The 18,828-nt window shown below is 40.7% G+C and overlaps 3 protein-coding genes across 7 annotated transcripts in view; 1 reads left to right on the top strand and 2 right to left on the bottom strand.

Annotated features, from left to right (window-relative positions):
* Window positions 1-484, bottom strand: part of LOC129239717 (high affinity copper uptake protein 1) — a 50,354-nt gene extending 49,870 nt beyond the window's left edge. For 2 of the 4 annotated variants that reach the window (XM_054875493.1, XM_054875492.1), the window contains exon 1: window positions 15-484. The gene's annotated coding sequence lies outside the window, so the exon portion shown is untranslated. The remainder of the gene's footprint in view (window positions 1-14) is intronic. The other 2 variants (XM_054875488.1, XM_054875487.1) reach the window with 1 other exon arrangement.
* Window positions 485-1,406: 922 nt separating this feature from the next.
* Window positions 1,407-2,232, top strand: LOC129239417 (zinc finger protein 593 homolog). Its single transcript, XM_054874888.1, has 2 exons — window positions 1,407-1,493; window positions 1,557-2,232. Exon 2 carries the CDS (start codon window positions 1,625-1,627, stop codon window positions 2,090-2,092), a length of 468 nt encoding a protein of 155 aa, XP_054730863.1. The 5' UTR covers window positions 1,407-1,493; window positions 1,557-1,624; the 3' UTR covers window positions 2,093-2,232.
* Window positions 2,233-6,763: 4,531 nt separating this feature from the next.
* On the bottom strand, window positions 6,764-15,350 carry LOC129239414 (cell division cycle 7-related protein kinase). Of its 2 annotated transcripts, XM_054874881.1 has the most exons (4): window positions 15,235-15,350; window positions 14,050-15,154; window positions 13,013-13,235; window positions 6,764-9,323 (listed from the first exon to the last, which is right to left on the bottom strand). In XM_054874881.1, the coding sequence occupies exons 2-4, from the start codon at window positions 14,567-14,569 to the stop codon at window positions 7,688-7,690; spliced, it is 2,379 nt and encodes a 792-aa protein (XP_054730856.1). In that variant the 5' UTR covers window positions 14,570-15,154; window positions 15,235-15,350; the 3' UTR covers window positions 6,764-7,687. The 2 variants fall into 2 exon arrangements, with proteins under 2 accessions (XP_054730856.1, XP_054730855.1); XM_054874880.1 differs by lacking the exon at window positions 15,235-15,350 and having other exon boundaries at window positions 14,050-15,217.
* Between the last annotated feature and the right edge of the window lie 3,478 nt (window positions 15,351-18,828).

The following is an 18,828-nucleotide window of genomic DNA, read 5'->3' as shown; positions in this document are numbered from 1 at the left end:
CGTTTTTTTCTTACCGTTTTTGATGCACTATCACCTTTGGGGCGTGCAATGGAAGACCAATCAAGACACAACTGCTATGGAAATGGCTGCTGCCTAGTTGGGTAAATAACCAACTGCGTTTCTGTAGCAGTTGAATGCACTTTATCGGAATGTATATAACAGCTTATTCAATCCAATTCGAATTTATCATTCGTTCATTTAGCGCATTTTCGTTAATCAGCAATTTTTTCATACAACTTGCACTGTGCACAATTTTGTTTTAGGCTACAAAAGCCTCATCACACTAATTTACTTTGTCATTTATTGGTCTTAAATGTTTTGCACCGCTTGAAATCTTGCACCTTTGGTGCTTTATTATTTCTTACAATGAACTATGCTTATTTAATCTTTAGCCAACTGAATAACTTTAATTTTAGCTACAATGGAAACTCACATAACCAATCACTTCAAAGCTTTTCGACCGATTGACAGCTCTGCAGCGCTGCAATCCACTATCACCAACAACAGAGAACGAATCATTCACACTGAAGTGTACAGTTGTTCACCAAAGTGCATTTTTGGAGCGTTTATTGTGAATTGAGAGATTCAAGGCGCTGGCGGGATAGTTGCAAATAAACTATGGAATAATATACATAACTGAGCTCTACGAACAAACAGAGATTGTAGCAAAGAGCTTTGAAAAGTACTGGGATATACAAGGACTTAGATCACAATATTGGTAAAAGCTATTTCAACGATACGTTTCAAAATTATTAAATCTCTTTGATTTTGAAGGCCAGATGCGATCTTATTTACTTCGGGGGCACAAATATGTGAACTGCTCTCTTTGTAACTACACGAATTAGAAAACATAGCACACTTCTTAGGAAGGTGCCCTATTTTTAAACAACTCAGATATCGATACTTTGGGTAATTCTCCTTAGACTAAGATGAAGTGATTAATAGATTGAGTGGAATGGTTTGTCACTGGTCTTTTAAAATATAGACAATTAATTGTAAACGAATATAATTAATATTTGCGTATTTTATTTGAATAAAAGTAGTTTTTAATGTGAATATAATTGAGTTGTTCCGACGCATGACCATTTGGGCCTTTGTCGCATATTTTTTAATAAAGAGTTTAAGATATTTATGTGTATTTCCATAATAAAGAAAATAATCTATCTAATCTATTCATAAGTATTTTATATTGCAATAAAAAAGAGATTTTGTGAAATACGAATAAATAAAATTATTAATTATTAAGTAGCCGTTATAAGCAAATACAATTTCTTTCGGTTTCTCTTGCGAATTTCCACGGCAATGGGAAGTAGCTTCTTTTAGAAGGCGCCACTTTCTGTGCTCTGCCCACCGCCGCGCATGTCATATAAAGAGAGGTGTCAAAATCATATGTTTGCTTGTAGGCAATATAAAAACCAGAGAACGTAAATTCATATTTACGTTCTCTGATAAAAACAAAAACGCGTGTTCTTTTCCAAGTTGAATTTCATTTGGTAGCAACATTTTATTCTTTGTAAATAAAATTAAATATACTAATTACATTTATTTTAATTTAGGTTTCCAGTTTTGACATATTTCCAAATTCGTCCTCCGTGACTTTAATATTTCAAAGAACTGCCTCATAATGGGTATGGTACAGAAACGTAAAAAGATGCACTCCGGTGATACGCATCTGCGTCGCCGTTGGCGAGTACGCAGTCGACGACGTGATCTCGACCAAATCGACGATGACTTGCGCACAAAATCAGCGGAGCTTATCAATCAAGCGGTGAATCTCGATGAACCAGGTTTTGCACAATTCTACTGCGTACACTGCGCCAAGTACTTCATAGATGACCATGCAATGCAAGCACACTTTCGCACCAAAGTGCATAAGCGGCGTATGAAGGCATTGGAACTGGAGCCTTACACGGTGGAGGAAGCCGAGCGTGCCGCTGGTCAAGGCAGTTATAAAGCACCGAAAAAACGAGTAATAAAGACGCAACCTACAAAAGAGGAAGTGAAAAACGGCAAGCGCATCCAGCTAGAAAAAGAAATGGAGGATGTTGAGACACCCAAATCTAAAAGAAAGGTGGAAAAAATGCAATTATAAGTGAATATTTTCATTGTTTCGTTTACAAGCATTTGCATACGTACATGAAGGCATGAAGCATGGATATGTAGCAAAGCTAGAGATATGTATATGTTTAAAAGTGATATGGATAAAATAAATAATTAGAATAAGATTTCAAATTGGCCGTATCACTTTGATTGTTAGAAGTTTTTGAACTTTAGAAGAATAGTTGCAACTTGCAATAGTTTGTTTGTTTGTTTGTTAACAGTTATAGTAGCCCCGCTAGTGTTGGGCATATCACCGGTCGTCTTCGTCTAGCTCATCTAGGGGTAGGCCCAGGAAACATGCTGTTTCGACGGGATGGGTCCAGAGGGAGAGGGATGTTAGATGAGTCGGTTTTAGGCGGCATGTGAAAAGGTGGTTAGTGTTGTGCGGGGTGCCTTCACATGCCGGACATATGTTTAGTATGTCGGGGTCGATTCTGGATAGGGAGGAGTTGAACCTACTACAATATCCAGAACGTAATTGTGTCAGTGTTACACGTGTCTCACGAGGAAGCTGGAGCTCTTCATCTGCTGTAGGTGGTGGTTGGACTCCGATTACGGCATTCACAGGACGGGAGCTTAAGAAGGTGGTGACGGTATCCTGGTGAATGTCGTTTATTGACTGCCTAAACACTGTCAGGTCCACTAGATTGCGGTCAGTTTTGTCCTGGATTTCGTCAGCGTAGTCTAGGAGATGTCTCCTGACGTGCCTGGAAGGCGGCTCAGGCTCAAGCAGGTGTCTGCAGAGGTGAAACCTGCGGTAACATCCCAGCAGGAACTGCTTGCTGAGCAGTTTGTTATGCTCCATTACTGGAAGCATTTGTGCCTCGTTGTGTAGGTGTTGAACCGGGGCATCAGAAGGCAACCGGTCGCTGTCCGAATGGCAGTATTTTGGCATGCCTGTAGCTTTGTCCACTGCGTGTCACTAGTTCCAGGCGATCAGACAGGCGCTGCATAGTTTAGAACCGGCCGACCAATTGCCTTAAATGTCGATAGCAACAGTTCTTTGTCTTTGCCCCAAGTGCTGCCGGCAAGCGATTTGAGGACCTTGTTGCGGTTTTGGACTTTAGTGGCAATTGCGGTTGTGTGCACTGAGAAGGAGAGCAAATTGTCAAAGGTTACACCCAAAATTTTGGGGTTCTTTACTGTCGGAATTGGTGTGTCGTCGACTTTTGCCTTAAGGGACAGTTTGACCTCCTTTGTCCAGGTGGTAAATAGGGTCGCCGTGGATTTAGTGGGGGAAAGTTGGAGATTCCTCGCAGTGAAAAAGCGAGAAAGGTCGGTGAGGTAGTTGTTCACTTTGGAACACAGGCCATCGATGTCATTGCCCGACACCATTATCGTACAGTCGTCAGCGTATGAGACCAGGGAAACTCCCGCTGGTGGTTGGGGGAGCTTCGAGATGTAGAAGTTGAACAGCAAGGGAAAAAGGACACCACCTTGCGGTACACCTTGATTTATCTTCCTCTGCTTTGATGTTTAATCTCGAAAAGTCACTGACGAATGACGACCGCTCAGATAGTTTGCGGACCACCTCTTCAGCCCTGGCGGGAGTGTCGACTGATAAATATCATCTAATAGCGTGGAATGGCTGACTGTGTCGAAAGCCTTCTTCAGGTCCAACGCTACTAGGACAGTCCTCTCGCAGGGGCGGTTTTGGTTAATTTGGGCGTTTATGACGGTGAGTGCAGTGGTGGTGCAATGCATTCGTCGGAAGCCGTGCTGATGTGGGGCTGGGGCCAGGTGTTTCGTGAAGAGTGGGAGTAGGAGGGCTTCAAGTGTCTTCACTACTGGGGAAAGGAGAGTTATCGGACGATAAGGTTCCCCTTGGTTGGCGGGTTTCCCAGGTTTCAGTAGTGGGACCACTCTCTCTGCTTTCCACTTGTCAGGGATGATGAGAGTGGCCAAGGACAGATTGAAGACCCTTGCGAGAAATCCTACTCGCAATGGTCCCAGGTGTTTCAGCATCAGCTCGTCGTTTAGTCCGTCAGGGCCAATTGTTTTAGATGTTTTTGATTTGTTGATGGCCTCCTGCACCTCATCACCGGAGAAGTAAGTCGCGCACTGTCGTTCGTCAGTTTGTGCAGCCTTCTGGTAGCACGACACTTGGATCTGTCGGCCGGAGGATGCAGTATAAAAAGCCGGCTAAAATAGCTCACGCACCTCTTCGGGTCCGACGAAGTACAACCGTTGAAGGTGATGGCCACCTTGTTGTTGTGCTTCGTCGGGTTCGACAGGGACCTAACGGTGGACCAGAGCTTACTCACCCCAGAGGTGAGGTTATAGGTCTTCAAGTGCTCAACCCATTTAGTCCGCTTGTGTTGGTCTACCAGTTGCCGGATCTTCAAATTGAGAATCCTTATGCGGGCATCCCCGGGATCGGCCTGGCGTAGGTGGTCACGCTCGTTTGCCAAGCTGGCTGCTTCGGCTGGAAAATGAGGACGGATGCCCTTGAAACTTCCAGCTGGGATGAAGCGAGCCGCAGCAGCTGTGAGCACCTTGCGGAATGCGCATTCGCCTGCGCGCAGATCGGTGGGGATGGGAAGAGCGGCGAAGGTGTCCTCGGTGAATTCCGTGAAGCCGGCCCAATTAGCTTTAAAGTTAAAATAGGACCAGTGGTTCGCAGAAACAAAGTCGGCAGGTCTCTCAATCGAGACCATAATGGGCAAGTGGTCTGATGCAAGCGATATCATAAGTCGCCACGTTATGCTATTTATCAGACTCGCGCTAGCTATTGTTAGGTCAGGCGAGCTGCTGCAATTGTCCACTACCCTGGTGGGGGCTTCGTCGTTCAGTGCTGAATGTCGAATCGTCTATTTGCTGTCCCCTACGATCGTGGGGCAAGCTTGAATGCCAAAGATCGTGATGCGCATTGAAGTCACCTACAACCAATCGGTTTTCACCTCTGATGAGCGCACCTATATCAGGGTGATATCCTGCCGGGCAGCAGGTGACAGGGGGTATATAAACGTTAAAAATTTCGAGCTCGGAATCGCCTGTCCAAACAGCTATGCCTTGACATTCTAAGGTGCTGTCCCTGCGGTCGATCCCTTCATCAATGAGACGATACTACGCTGTGTGGTGGACTATAAACGCTAGGCCCCCACCATTGTCTCGCTCGCGATCATGTCTGTGCACGTTATAGCCATCCCTGATGATCAGAGAGGACCTAGCGTGCAGCTTGGTTTCCTGGACCGCAGCTATTTTGATACTGTGCCGGCTCATGAAGTCAACTATCTCGTCGACCTTGCTCGTGAGTCCGTTACTGTTGAATTGCAGAAGCTTAAAGTTTCTGGGTGAGGTCGTTGTAACTCGGAGGGTGAGGGACGCGTGGGGTTGCCTACGTTGGGCCTGCTGTGTAATCCGCTGTTGTTGTTGCGGTTTGATGATGGTGGGTGGCCGCTCTACGGGGGGCGGTTGCGGGTGCAGAGCTCTGCAGCAGGGGGCAACGTACTTAGTTGTCCACTCACGGGTGATGCGCAGGCTGGAACATCTCCGAAAATGGCACCAGCCATTGCAAGAATTGCACTTGACTGATGCCAGATTTCGAGGTATTACGGCCTGACACACGGAACAGACTGTGCGGGGGACCAAGAGCTGCTGGTTTGTCCCCGCACTGGGGTTGGAGCAGGAGGGAAGGGGATGGGTTAAGTCGGGGGAGTTGTGTTGCTCCGATAGGCTCCTTACCGTAGGTATTGGTTGTGGTGGCGATTGGTAGTGCCGGCCTATCAGGGGGGTAGTAGCCTGACGCCTGCCGGCGGGAGCAACACGAGGCCACCGTGTGAACCACTCTCTATGGGTCTTTAGGCCTGAACAGGTCTTAAGATGCCTCCACCCGTTGCACTTGTTGCAACTAACCGAGGTGGAGTTCGGGCGGAGCCGTTTATGGCAGACGCAGCAATAGAATACTTCTGGCCCAGGGTTGGATTCAATTCCAGCCCTGGGGAGAAGTATTTGGAGCACGGTTGGTGCGAGGAGTTGCTCCTGTGACGTAAGGGGTGGGGTGATATACTGTTCACTAGACAGGGCTAGTTTACTGGGGCGGCTTCCCTTGGTCGGGAAAAACCCGAGTCATTCCGGTAACGTAGAACCGGCTGCCATGGGAATGACTTGCAATAGTTCGTTTACTTAGCTTGGTGTGTAGCGCGCTGGGTTAGTCAGAGGCGAGCCACCGATTTGACCAACTCTGAAGTCTGTTGAAGATATATGACGATTTTTAGCATACCTGGAGATTTTTCCTATTGGTTCCTACTATCCCGTAGACTAGTTCACCAAAGAGCGAACGACTGTTTTTCAAGTGCCAGGTAATACTTCCTTTCTTTACTTCCTAGTTTTGCAAAGTTTGACCCCATTTCTTTCATATACTCATGCGCCGAATAAAATGGTGGAGCAGTTGGCAGGCGATAATCGTTCCCAATCTATTACAGTGCTGCAGTGCTGTACGTCACATATTTTCGTCTTAAAGCTTCTTTCCTGCTTCAGAGTGCCTGTTCTAGGTGTAGTTGTTTTTTCTAGTCTGCACCTGTTATTCCAATCGGTGTTGCTGTATATTATAGAGGTCGAAAGTAAAGGCATGCGTTTTTCACATCATTTGTTTAAGAGCCCATAGGTCTCCATTGGAATTATAGTCTATTTTGATTAAGTTCCATATATAAAACAAATGAAATAATGTTTTCAAAAATTTATTACGTCTACTTACTCGAACTAGCAAAACAAAAATTTCTAATAAAATAAATACAACAAATATATATACATAAATAACTATGAAACAAGAGTTTTGTATTTTGGCAATACAGCAGATTTGTGTTAAAATAATTTGTAATTAGTACGCTAAACTTTTATCAATTCTAAGTCACACAACATATATGAAATAACATACACACAACATTTCTAATCATTAATATTTAATAATAGTATTGACAGTAAACTGTAATAAAACCTAGAAAAAAACTGAAACTTTTCAACGTTTACCGTTTTATTTTCTTCAATAATACGCAATAAATTATGAGTAACTAAGGATTATAAGCGCAATTTTCAACAAAAACAAACGAAAGCATAATTACTAAATAAAGCGTGTCATTTACAATATAACTGGGTAGTTTTTCTGGCGCACCATGCCATTCCAAAGTGTTTAGTTGCCCTTCTTAATAATCATGTAATCGTCGCGTGTTTGCATGATTTTAAAAAATATATTTCTATACTATTATACTATTTATGTATATAAAAACACTACTATGCTATGATCCACAATTTTTTCAAACGTATTTGTAAAATTTTTTAATGACCCAAAACGGTTGCTACCAATTACTAATAATAAATACACTAAATGATCGTCGTATAGTTTAACAAGGCGATTTGGGATCCGGTATCTGCGTAGCGTTGTCGGAGCCATTAAGTTAGGAGGCGTTGGTGCGCTGACACATCGGTGACTGGTATACATCGTTTATGATTGACCGAGGTGCGCACATCTGAACATTTTGCACTCTTCAAATTTAGCAAACAGTTTTACCGACTATGCTCACTAACTTTCAGTTTCTTTTGGTTTCTCTCTTCCTTTTCTTTTACGTTTGCCACGACGCTTTCGCAAACTTCAAGGGTCGACTTTATCGCGCGAACCCTTTTTTTGCGCGGCCTCCAAGGCGATGACGGAGGGGTTTATATTGTTGTTGTTGTTGGAGATACCTGTACACTTGTCGCTACTAGTGGTGCCCGTCTCACTGAAGAAGGGATGTTTGAGCGCTTCCTCGGCAGTTATGCGTTGATGGGGATTCACTTCAAGTAGTTTATACAGCAGATCGTAAGCGCTCGAGGGGAAGGGATCATCATCGTCCAGTGGCTCGGTGTTATATGTAGTTTCCGAGCACAAGCAGTTGAAGTAGAATTGATCACAGTTGCGACACACCTCACAGGTGCCATCCGGCCGCTGATACTTCTTCAGCAGCTCAGGTGAGCTAAATTTGACGCGATTGCGAAAGCGTACACACAGCTTGCGCAGATCCAGTGGTCTGGTTTTTTGGCTCAGCGTCACCAAGCGGTCAAGTATAAATGCTGTTTTTCGTATGGTCTTATCCCCGAATATCGTAACCATTTCAGCAAGCGCCACAAAATCGTTGGGTGCTTTGAAGAATGGATATACCGACGACAGTATTGAGAGAAATATTACGCCCGCAGCCCAAATGTCCACCGCAGTGGTTTGATCGGCATACTTCAGCAGCACTTCAGGCGGCCTATAGCCCGGTGTGCCGGCACGGGATGCATGCATCTCTTTTTTGACGAGACATATGTTGCAGACCTGCGGATTCCCATAGCATACGCACTTCGGGCCGTTGGTGGCACTGAGATTGCGATTGGTGTTGTACTTGCTGGTCATGTTGCTCTCTGTGCACTGTATTGCGGCGTTCGAGCCGTTAGCTGTTTCTTGCGCGAGGCTGTTTGGAGTGCGCACGACGCTGCCACTTTGCCGCAACTTCTGCTGCATTCGGCTGTTTGCACAGCCGCCGATGATAGCGGACTTGACCGGCCGTCCCAGCGGCGTATCACAGATGCCATTGTCGCCGGCGTAGTTAGTGTGATTGGCATTGTTGTTGGTGCCTGCCACCATCGTACTAGCTGCCATGTTCAAGGTGCTACTTTTATTGCCCCCAGCCGCAGAGATCTCGTTCAATTGCTTGAGTGGCATTTTGAATGGCGAACCGCCCACAATGCAACTATTGGCAACGCGCGCATTGGGCGTCGCATTTGCAGCAAATTCCTGATCGCCATGCGGACCGGTGCAACGTGGACGTTTTGAACCGTTATACGCATCGCTGGCCGTCACACCACTATTGGAATCGGCTTTCTTGTTGGTGGGCGACTCGTCACCATCGCGTGGCCTTTTGCCCTCCGAGCCCAGCGTCAATGAGAGCGGCTGCTCGCAACCAGTTTCCAGTGCACTGGTCTGGAGGGGTGTAAGCACCTGTTGCGCCAAACCGAAGTCTACCAGCAGGAATTGGCGTTTGCGGCGATTATACAGAAAGTTGCTGGGCTTCACATCGCGATGAATGACATTGAATTTGTGTACGTGTCGCAAGGCGATAAGTAGATTGCGCATGTAGTGCTGCAATTCGAACAGTTTCATTTTGTTGAAGAAGTCGTGAAAGCGATCGTGTTGCATGTATGGCATAATGAAAGCAACCGATTCGTTGTAGCGTATGCAACAATTAATGCCGACTACATTGTCTGAGCCGCTAAAATGAGAAGAGAGAAATTGCATTAGTAACGGAAGGGGACATTAGGTTCGCTAACCTAAACCAAAGAGTTAAAGGGCATTTTCAGGTTAGAAATAGTTTGCTGTCTCAATTTTGAAACTCCTTATATTAGAGAATACAGCCTTTAAAGTAGATATAGGCAGATTCCTACTCATACATGATGTGGCACAACTCTCGTCTCGATACTATGTGGACATTTAAACTCCAACTTATCTGGGATCGAAGCCAAATAAACGCAAACGTTTTCACAAATATTGGAGAAAAAATTTGGGGAAAGCTGCTAAACCGGCCTTCCTTGGCTGGGTGTTAATCCGAGCCATCTAAGCACTACGACATGATCAACAATAATATTTCTTTTAATAATAAGAATAATATTTTATTAAACTGTGATCCGAATTAGGAACATTTGACGTTAAAAATTTAATACTGCGGTTCTGTCATACAAATAAAAAGTGGGTTAACCAAATATTTTACAGTAAAATGAAAAGGGCTGTGCGTCACATAATGACAAACAAACCAATAATTTCAATTCAACCAAATTCAAAAATTAATATCAGCAATTATCATCAACGACAAGACGAGAAAGTGTTCGCGCTGTTATTTACGCAAATAAAAATTTGGCGAATAAATATAAACCAAAGCCACCACCGAACAACAGCACAACAAACGATGAGAGAGTGGCACTTTTATAGAGGAAACGTGAGCGGACGTCATACTGCTGCCGCTTCCCCCCACCCCCCACAAACACAAAGCAGGCGCCTGATTGACGTTGTAGGGATTCATAAACCAACATATGATGTACATACATACGCATATAACAAATAAATGAAGCATATTGAATTTAATTCAAGTAGGTGCGCCTTGTGTGCAATGTATGTCAGCGGGGCGTTGACGAGCATTTAGGGCCTTCACATCACTCCCTTTATTGTAATCGAAGATGTGTATCCTTGTTTGGGAATAGGATTTGACATAAACTGTTGTCGTTTGAAGGTGAAAAACACGCTACTCGCCACCCCGTCGGCCTATCACCTCTAGACAGACGGATAGCCATTATTTTCGTTACACTGAGAGTTGAATAGAAATAAATTTCCCTGTGACGTCCGTCGACACGTTGTGACGTAGATACATGCCCGCATAGACCTATCTATCAAAGATGAATGTACTAAAAATAATAAAAAAACTGTAAAGAAAAAATAATCACAAAGCAAAGTAGAATTAAATGCGCGATAGTGCACGCTATGCTTTGCTTACGGCGCGCGCTAGCACCACAGACAGCAATACGAATATGAAGGGGTAGACGCGGCATTATATTGAACGGAAAATCTATTAAAGTGAGAACAGCAACAATTGCAACCTTGCTGGTGTACGACCGCCTTCAACTATGGATCGAAGGTGAAGGTTACACGGCAATACCGTCCAGACTGTTGACTGTTTATATTTACATAAAGTGCTTACGAGGCGGCTACGGTACCGGCAGCAACGCCTGCACTGTTGTTGGTGCTCAAGTGCCGATATGTACGAGTACATACGTCAGTGACGATCGATTGACCGTGTAGCCAACAACAGCACCAACACAAGCGTTCTCAAGTAGCTCGTCTCGTTGCTCTAATTGCGGTGTGCAGTGTAGGGCGTATGGCTTGCGTGCTCGTATTCAATCGAGGGCGTTGTAGGGTGGGGTGATTGCGGTTGGTTGTTGTTCTTTTCACATGCGCATTTGCAAAATAGTTTGGCGTTGACGTTAATTCGCATTCAATGATTGTGGTTGGATGCCGGCCGTCCTGGTTACATGTATCTGCATATGTACATGTGTATGCATGAAGGTATTCAGTACCTACAAGTGCGAAAGTTTTGTGCCCGCAATGAACCCGTAGGCGTCCCCAACACAAAAAGGAAGTGCTCGGCAGTCGACGACAACGAGTAACGGCTAAGTAGTGGCAGTTGACTGCTGTTGCTCTCAAGTAAATGTACTTACGTACACACATACTTATACAAACTTTATGTACACGACCAAATCATGTATGTGCGTCCACTTTATAAATGAATTTATTTCAATACGAAAAGCGTTGCATGGGTATTTTAAATTACTGAAATACGTCATAAATTTCCACCATAATTCAATGCGTTGTTGAAGACGTCAACGTTTGGATGCGTGAGTGGCAATATATTACACATTTTTTAGCAAACAAAAACAAAGACTTAGACGTGCTCGATTCTTTTGGCAAGTGAATGCTTTGCTCGATATGTTTTCGCTCCAATTTCCCCCCATTTGATGGTAACGTAGATACGTATAATAATTATGTATTGAAAATGTGATGAAGAATTTTTGTTGAAATTGCGAAATTAGCCGTAACATGAAATTCAGTGGAAATAGGCAACAGAGATGCGATTATTTTTAGACATTTCTTTGGATGGCGATTTTGTAGGCTCTTAAAACAGAGCTATACAACCAATATGGATAAATATATAGTGGTGTGCAATGATATAGTGCCACCGGCAATGCAACGTTTTTATTTATATAAAATAACTCATACACTTTCTCCAATTTAATAAGAAAAATAACAAACTTTAATTTTCCTTCCAGATAAAGTAACGCCTTAAGATGAGTAGAGTAGTTGGACAATTTTTGGTTAATTTACATAAAACCATTAATATTTGCTATATTAGTTAAATTTTTTGTTATTGTTAAAAGCCACGGTTTTTATAATTTAGAATACCAATGAGAATTGATTATATTAGTCCATATAATCTCTTTTTTTACTTTTTGCATCAGTTATAGACAACAGTTCATGCAAATTGTTTTTAAATATATTTTGTTCTCTAAAGGTCACACACATTCTTTCATTTTCTTATTAAATACACATAGAAAATTTATTTGTTCTTAAATCAAAATTCTAGAAAGCATTTTCATATGAAACCAAATGACGGTTGCACCAGGTGTATTTTAACACAATTGTCAGGCTCTATTTCATCGCCCACCACTGTATTAGTGTGCAGTCAAACAAAGTATACATAGAAAAATGATTGGAGCTTGATAAAAAAGGACAGTGACGCAATTTTTGCTGTCCATTAGCAGCAATTTTATTGAGTGCTTTTTTAAGAAATTTTAATATTTTAGAAGACCCCCAACACTTGCAAAAAACCACTGTAAATTCAAGCAGAGGGTGTCATTTGGGGGACACAATTGTTTGACACTTCTGTAGATTTAAATTTGCTAAAAATATTTTTTCATACTGGAATTTTCTGGCCATCGTTCTCCCTTTTTTGTAAAATAATGCATTACAGCTAAATACAACTGTTGCGCGCCGTTAAGACTTTTAAGACATTAATAGCCCATCAATCGTAAACATTTACTTTTAATTTTATTACAGCTTTTATAGTTTATGTTAATAAACTTCAATAAAAATAATATTTTAATATTTCTCACCGAAACCTGCGTGATTTTCTGCCGTTCTATGGGACAGCCGTTCTATTGCACGTGCAATAAACAATCTTAACAAACCCTCAAATAATGCAACATTTGATTATGCTTTTCCAATAGATGCTTTTTAAAATTCAGTGAATCCCATTTTCCAACCCTTATTAATTACTAATTAGTAACTAAGCTCAGTTTCCTTACTAGTTTGTAAAAAACTACGTTTAATTACATTCGCCCTATCGCCACTACTTACCCGATTTTTGCCATACACTGCAACTCCTTCATTATTCTATCGGGATGACTGGTGGGTATGTGATGTTTAATAGCGAATTTACGTCGCACATGTTCGGGCAAATCGCGCTCCTTCTTCAAAGTGCCCAGCAGCACCGTGCTAAAGGTGCCATTGCCGATCCGGCTGTGTACATCGAAAATATTTTCGATTTCAGGAATGCGTTGACGTAAGTCATTGATAGCCTCTATAAATATAGGTATACTTTAGTGATTAATACATACTATGTAGATGTGCATGTGCATGTATGCATTTACAAGTAGAAAAAACTTAATTTTATGACAATAAATGTACCTTAGAATTTGGAAACTAACCAATTTTGGGGCAAAGGTGAGGTAAAAAGGCACATACACATTCATGTGCGCATTGTATTGGTAATAAATAGTAATTTAATCAGTAGCGTCGAATTAGTACTACGCCGACAAATTATTGATGATTTTATTGATTGTAGCAATACACGAGTCGGCAAATAAAAAATGCCGTAATACTAAGAATTGAGTGTTTGAGTACTACGTTAATTATAAATTTATGGATGTTATTGTAATATAGCTACATACGTATATGAATGAACCTGTTCTTCAATTCTATGCCAGTTAATATCATACTATGCATAATAAAAATAACTTAATTATTTACCAACAATTTGTATATACATATGTACCAGTGTACATCTGTGCACTAATTGTGAAAAAATCATTTAGAGCTTTCCTCTCTTCACTTTCATAGTTTTTCTATTGTGGTTAGTAGGAGCGTCCAGCAACCTTAGCAAAAGTCGTTTTTTAGCGCAGTATTATTAATGCACACCGAAAAAAAATTTCCACATTACACTTGGTTGAGATCAACATATCTATTTATGTACGAGTTTATATTTTTTATCACCTATCATTATTATTATAATTATATTTTTTCCCAATACACGCTAACTGGATTTTCTCACCTTCGACTTATTGGCATTAGAACAAATGATAATCACTAAAGTATTGTGCGCTAAGTCTATTTACCTTCGTTTTTGTTGCGCATCGCCGTCGTCGTTGCCAACTTGGGACTGACTGTTGTTAGCGCTGCTGCTACTTGTTCCATGGCGTTGGAGATTTGTGTGCCTACAACTTTCGTATTTTTGCTGGCTTCGTTGGCAGCTTTGCCGACCGCTAACATCAGCGCTGGGTTCGTGGCATGTATTGTATGCTGCACTTGCGTTTGCTGCGCCTGACTGCTATGTGTGTGCTGATGATGTTGATGGTGACTAGTATTGTGTGCGTGACGACTATGATTGTGATGGCTTGTGTTACTGCTACGATGTTTACTGCCACTGCTGACAGAACCACCACCGGCGTTATCGACAGCTTCGCCAGTTGCGGCTATAGCGCTACCGCCTGTCGTGTATTGCTTCTGTCCAGTTGCGAGGGTGGGTATGGCAAGCGTCGTGGCGGGTGCAACTGCACTGCCGGTTTTAAGGCCGAGTCCTCCACCGGCTACTATAATGTTGCTATTGCGTGCCGTTTTATGCGATTTCCTTTCCATTTTTTTGTAGATGGCTTATCTTCCGGTTTTATTTGATGCCGGATTTTTCTTTTAACTTTGGTGTTGTTTGTGATGGCTTTTCAGGGACTTTTGCTTGTGACTGTTGTTCTACCTGATGTTAGTTTTTTTGGTGCTTGCGCCCTTGGCGTAAAATTTTGGCGTTGTCACTGAATCTGTCGCATTTGTGACTTGCGATTTTCCCGACGCCTTTGGGGCACTTCACCTCTTTTTATTTCAAGCTAGTTTCTGGCACACTACAGCAAACTTTTCACAACACCTTATTTATTTCAACTATGTACTAATATGTTTGTGCCTCTGTCGCTTCACAAAGACAAACCGAAAAACGCTTTAACGCAGATACTGAGGCAAATGCAGATCTCGGTTATTTCTGCCAATATAATTATGAAAATTGAGATTTTTGTAATTCACTCCGAACCGAACTCATATAAATTTCTCTCTCGTACCTACGACACACAACAAATTTTGCACGGAAAAATTTATTTCACAGTCAATTGTGTCGACCGAAATGGTAATTAAACTTTTTTATTTTATTTTCCGTATTGTTAAAGCTGACGTTGATAAATACTAAATAGGAATTTTACTGATGAGAAATTATGAAAAATTATTAAAAAATAAACCCGTCTCGCTTTTTGCCTGTCAGTTACCGAAAATCGAGTTTGCTGTGAGAATGACGGCAAGGCTGAAAGTAAATTGGACCCGGTGTTGCATTTTCCGGGCTACGCAACTACTCAATGCGGATGGCTAGGCGTTCCCAGCTGAGCTTTGGAATCATTGCCATTTCTTTTATTTGATTATGTGACGTTTTTTTATTTATTAAAAACAAAAGAGGAGCACAGAGAACGTTAAATATTATTAACGTTCTCTGGAGCAGCTGGCAGAAATACAGAAGCACCGCGATAAATGCGATAAATGTCAAAGAAAGGAGCGAAGTGTAAGTTCATATATTAAAGCTAGGGCGAATTGAATACAAACTTTTATTATGGCCTCAGGTACGCTCCAGCATGCTTGTCCAGCAGGCTTATATGTGTGCGTGTCGGGTGACACTCGTACTTGCTTCGTGTCACACATACTTGTTGTCGGCTTTTGCATGATGAAAATCAAAAATTTTAGATATTAGCGTCAAGCACCCGACACGCACACATATAAGCCTGCTGGACAAGCATACTGGAGCGTCACCAGGGGCTATTAAAGCGGATTTAAGGTTGATTTATATTAATAATAAATTCGCCTTGAGCGGATTCAACTAAGGTAATATCCAAGGCGAATAGAGTACTGCAGGTGGCGTCTTCTCAAAACAGTTACTTTAATTTTCGTGATTTTGACAAGTCTGACGTCAGGCTTTTTTCCAATACAAAACAAACGAACAAAATAAACTAGAGGAGGAGAAATTATATGTTTGTGAAAACTCAGTGAATGGCTTCGTAGAATTGTGATTTGTGCCATTTAAACTAAGCAAACTAATGAAAACGAAATTAAATTATTAAGCCTCAAATGAATATAAAGCTTCCAAACGCGGGTTTTCTGCTTTTTATTGATTTATTTATTAAGCTGTGCTCAGTGGACAAATTCTAGTCTTAACAGGCATTAAAAAAAGGAAGTACAATTAAGCTATTTATAATTATAATAAATATTGAAACATTTCAATAGGTGATATTTTGAAAAATCTATCTCAACATATTTAGAGATTTTATTCAACTCAATTTAGGCTCTAGTAATAGGAGCATTTCGGGCACAAGCAGAGTTTGAGAGACCAACAATGAAGAACTCTGAACTACGAACAGCTTTGGTAGGAATATTAAAGAAAATCCTCTCAAGAAGTACAGGTTCCACCAGGTTCGAATCTCCGCACATGAATATCAAACAATAGAAAAAGTGTTTTCTAATAGCGGTCGCCCATCGGCAGGCAATGGCGAACTTCAGAGTGTATTTCTACAGTGAAAAAGCTCTTCATAAAACTATTTGTCGTTCGGAGTCGGCTTAAAACTGTAATAATACGTTCACATATGCATTAATCACCTATAAATCAACCAAATTAATTTACCCGTTCACATATGGCAGATTACCTGCAAAATTGACAATAAGCTGTCAATTCTGCTTTGAGAGGTTTTTCTTCATAGAAATTATTTTAGTGGAATATTTCGGTGTTTTTGCTTTTTTAATTATTACCAACGATATAAAGGAAATACAAGGAGAAGGAACAGCTAATTTAATTGGACAATTGGCTGCTAATAATTAACATTTGGAGAAAATCCGTTTGCGACGTTTACTGAGGTTGCAAAAAGTTATGGGAAATTCTATATTACATTTTATAATAAGTAATAAGAGAACAAAACGTTTATGGAGGCACGTTTTTTTCTGTAAAATGAATCCATAATTAATAATATTTAACAAACATTTTACTAGAATTATGTTTACAGACTTGTTTTCTTTGCCGACATCCATTTCATTTAGTTTTTATTTTGATGTTTTTCCTTACATTCGTAATAATAATTATCGATAACCCAGAAAACAAAGGGTTATATGTCAAAAAGTATCGTTATTATCTAGGATTACTTTATAATCTCAGATTTTGGGAGAAAATTTTGTATGGGAAATCGTGGTTTTTATTTATGGATTTTGAGTTAGGCACGAAAAAGTAGATCATCTACTTATATGTGAACATATTATAAGCCTCTCAATTTGTGGAACACCATCACGACGCACACCGCATATAGCATGAGCAGCTCTGCCAAACACCTAACGAAAGTGTACGTGCCAATTATTTATATATTTTATTATTTTGCTGTAAGCTGTTAGTATTTGTTTTGGTTCTCAGGTTGCCATAAACTTTATCACAAGATAACTGCGCTAGCCAGAAATCCCACTTCTAATCCTCTGACGATTATGTTCCGATTAATCACTTAATCAGTCATTGGGAAAGTGGTTCTTAGCGTGATTTTATTAGTTTTTTTAGTTTGTTAAGGTGAAGTGAGATTATAATTACAAATGTCTGATATGAGAATGACTTACAAAGAGCGACAAGCTGTGTTTTAAAATAATGTATACACCAGACAAATAATTTATTCCGTTAAGAGTTTCTCCCTTGTTACATATGTTGGCAATGGTATACTGAAAATCAATTGAAATAATTTTATTCACTCCAGAATGATGAATATTTACAAATTTTTACAAAAAAAAAAAAACTTGGCAGCATTTGTTTAAGCCAAGGTGAACTGAGTATTCTATCATTCTTGCTTGCATTCAAGGCGAATTTATTACAGGTGACAGCAAACACATATAAGTAAAACCCTACATATATTTGTTGTTGCGTTTGGTGCAAGCATCATGTCAAAATCAGCAAGCAAATGTGAACATACGAATGTAAACATACCAATACATACAAACAAAGCATATCATTTTGACGTAAGCCATCCCTACGGCGAAAAATTCAGCTGGGTGAATGCTGTCACCTTATTAAATCCACCTTGCTTGCATTCTTGTGTTTAAGCCTGCCCAATTCGCCCCAATAGCTTTACCATTCACAATTGATTTCTTATATCATATAAAGAATGATAAAATAATTCAGTCCGCCTTGATTAGCATAGATGACTAGATGTGAAACTCTTTTTCTCGTGAGAGCGCTGAAAAATGTGCATTTTTTATAACGTTTTCCAATATTGCCAGACCGGTAGAAACATGAATTGGGCATTTTTGAACCAAAGGTCTGGAATTTTTAGTTTCCACACCACCATTGAGGTTAGTATTTAGTGTGCGTTTGCCCAATAGCCTTAAATCACTCGTAAACACCTACATATACTACAAATAAGCACAATCCATATGAAATATGTACATAAATAAGCCAAAAATTTAAAAATTTATATGTAAATGAAATTATTTAAAACTGATATACATAAGTAATTTAATAATAATAAAGTTATGAACCCGAAAAACATAAGCTATAATTAAAAACATGACTTATTGCGATTTTTTTAATATAACACAGAAATTGGGTAACAAAAAAAAAATTCTCAAACAACGAACAGAATAAGTTAAAGCAGATTACCTTTAATTTTTGTAAAATATCCCAAACACAAATTCAGTTCCCTTACCTACGCTTTTCAACCATAGAATATTTAAGTATATACAAATTTACATAAACCAACACACAGTTTTCAATAATATTACATTATGTACATAAGACTAATTAAAAGTAGAAGTCGAAAAGGATATAACGAGCTTTGGATTCTACAAACTCACTT

This window comes from Anastrepha obliqua, chromosome 2 (genome assembly GCF_027943255.1).
Source record: "Anastrepha obliqua isolate idAnaObli1 chromosome 2, idAnaObli1_1.0, whole genome shotgun sequence".
NCBI lineage: Eukaryota > Metazoa > Arthropoda > Insecta > Diptera > Tephritidae > Anastrepha > Anastrepha obliqua.
The sequence above is the reverse complement of the archived record's forward strand: the minus strand, read 5'-3'. Positions and strand labels throughout refer to the sequence as shown.

Excerpts from the sequence above, each read along its gene's own strand:
- LOC129239417 (XM_054874888.1), top strand. The coding sequence starts at position 1,625 with ATGGGTATGGTACAGAAACGTAAAAAGATGCACTCCGGTGATACGCAT.
- LOC129239414 (XM_054874881.1), bottom strand. The coding sequence starts at position 14,569 with ATGGAAAGGAAATCGCATAAAACGGCACGCAATAGCAACATTATAGTA. Across the intron at positions 13,236-14,049 it reads GATGCGCAACAAAAACGAAG|AGGCTATCAATGACTTACGT; the intron begins GTAAATAGACTT and ends CTATATTTATAG. Across the intron at positions 9,324-13,012 it reads CAGTGTATGGCAAAAATCGG|CGGCTCAGACAATGTAGTCG; the intron begins GTAAGTAGTGGC and ends TTCTCATTTTAG.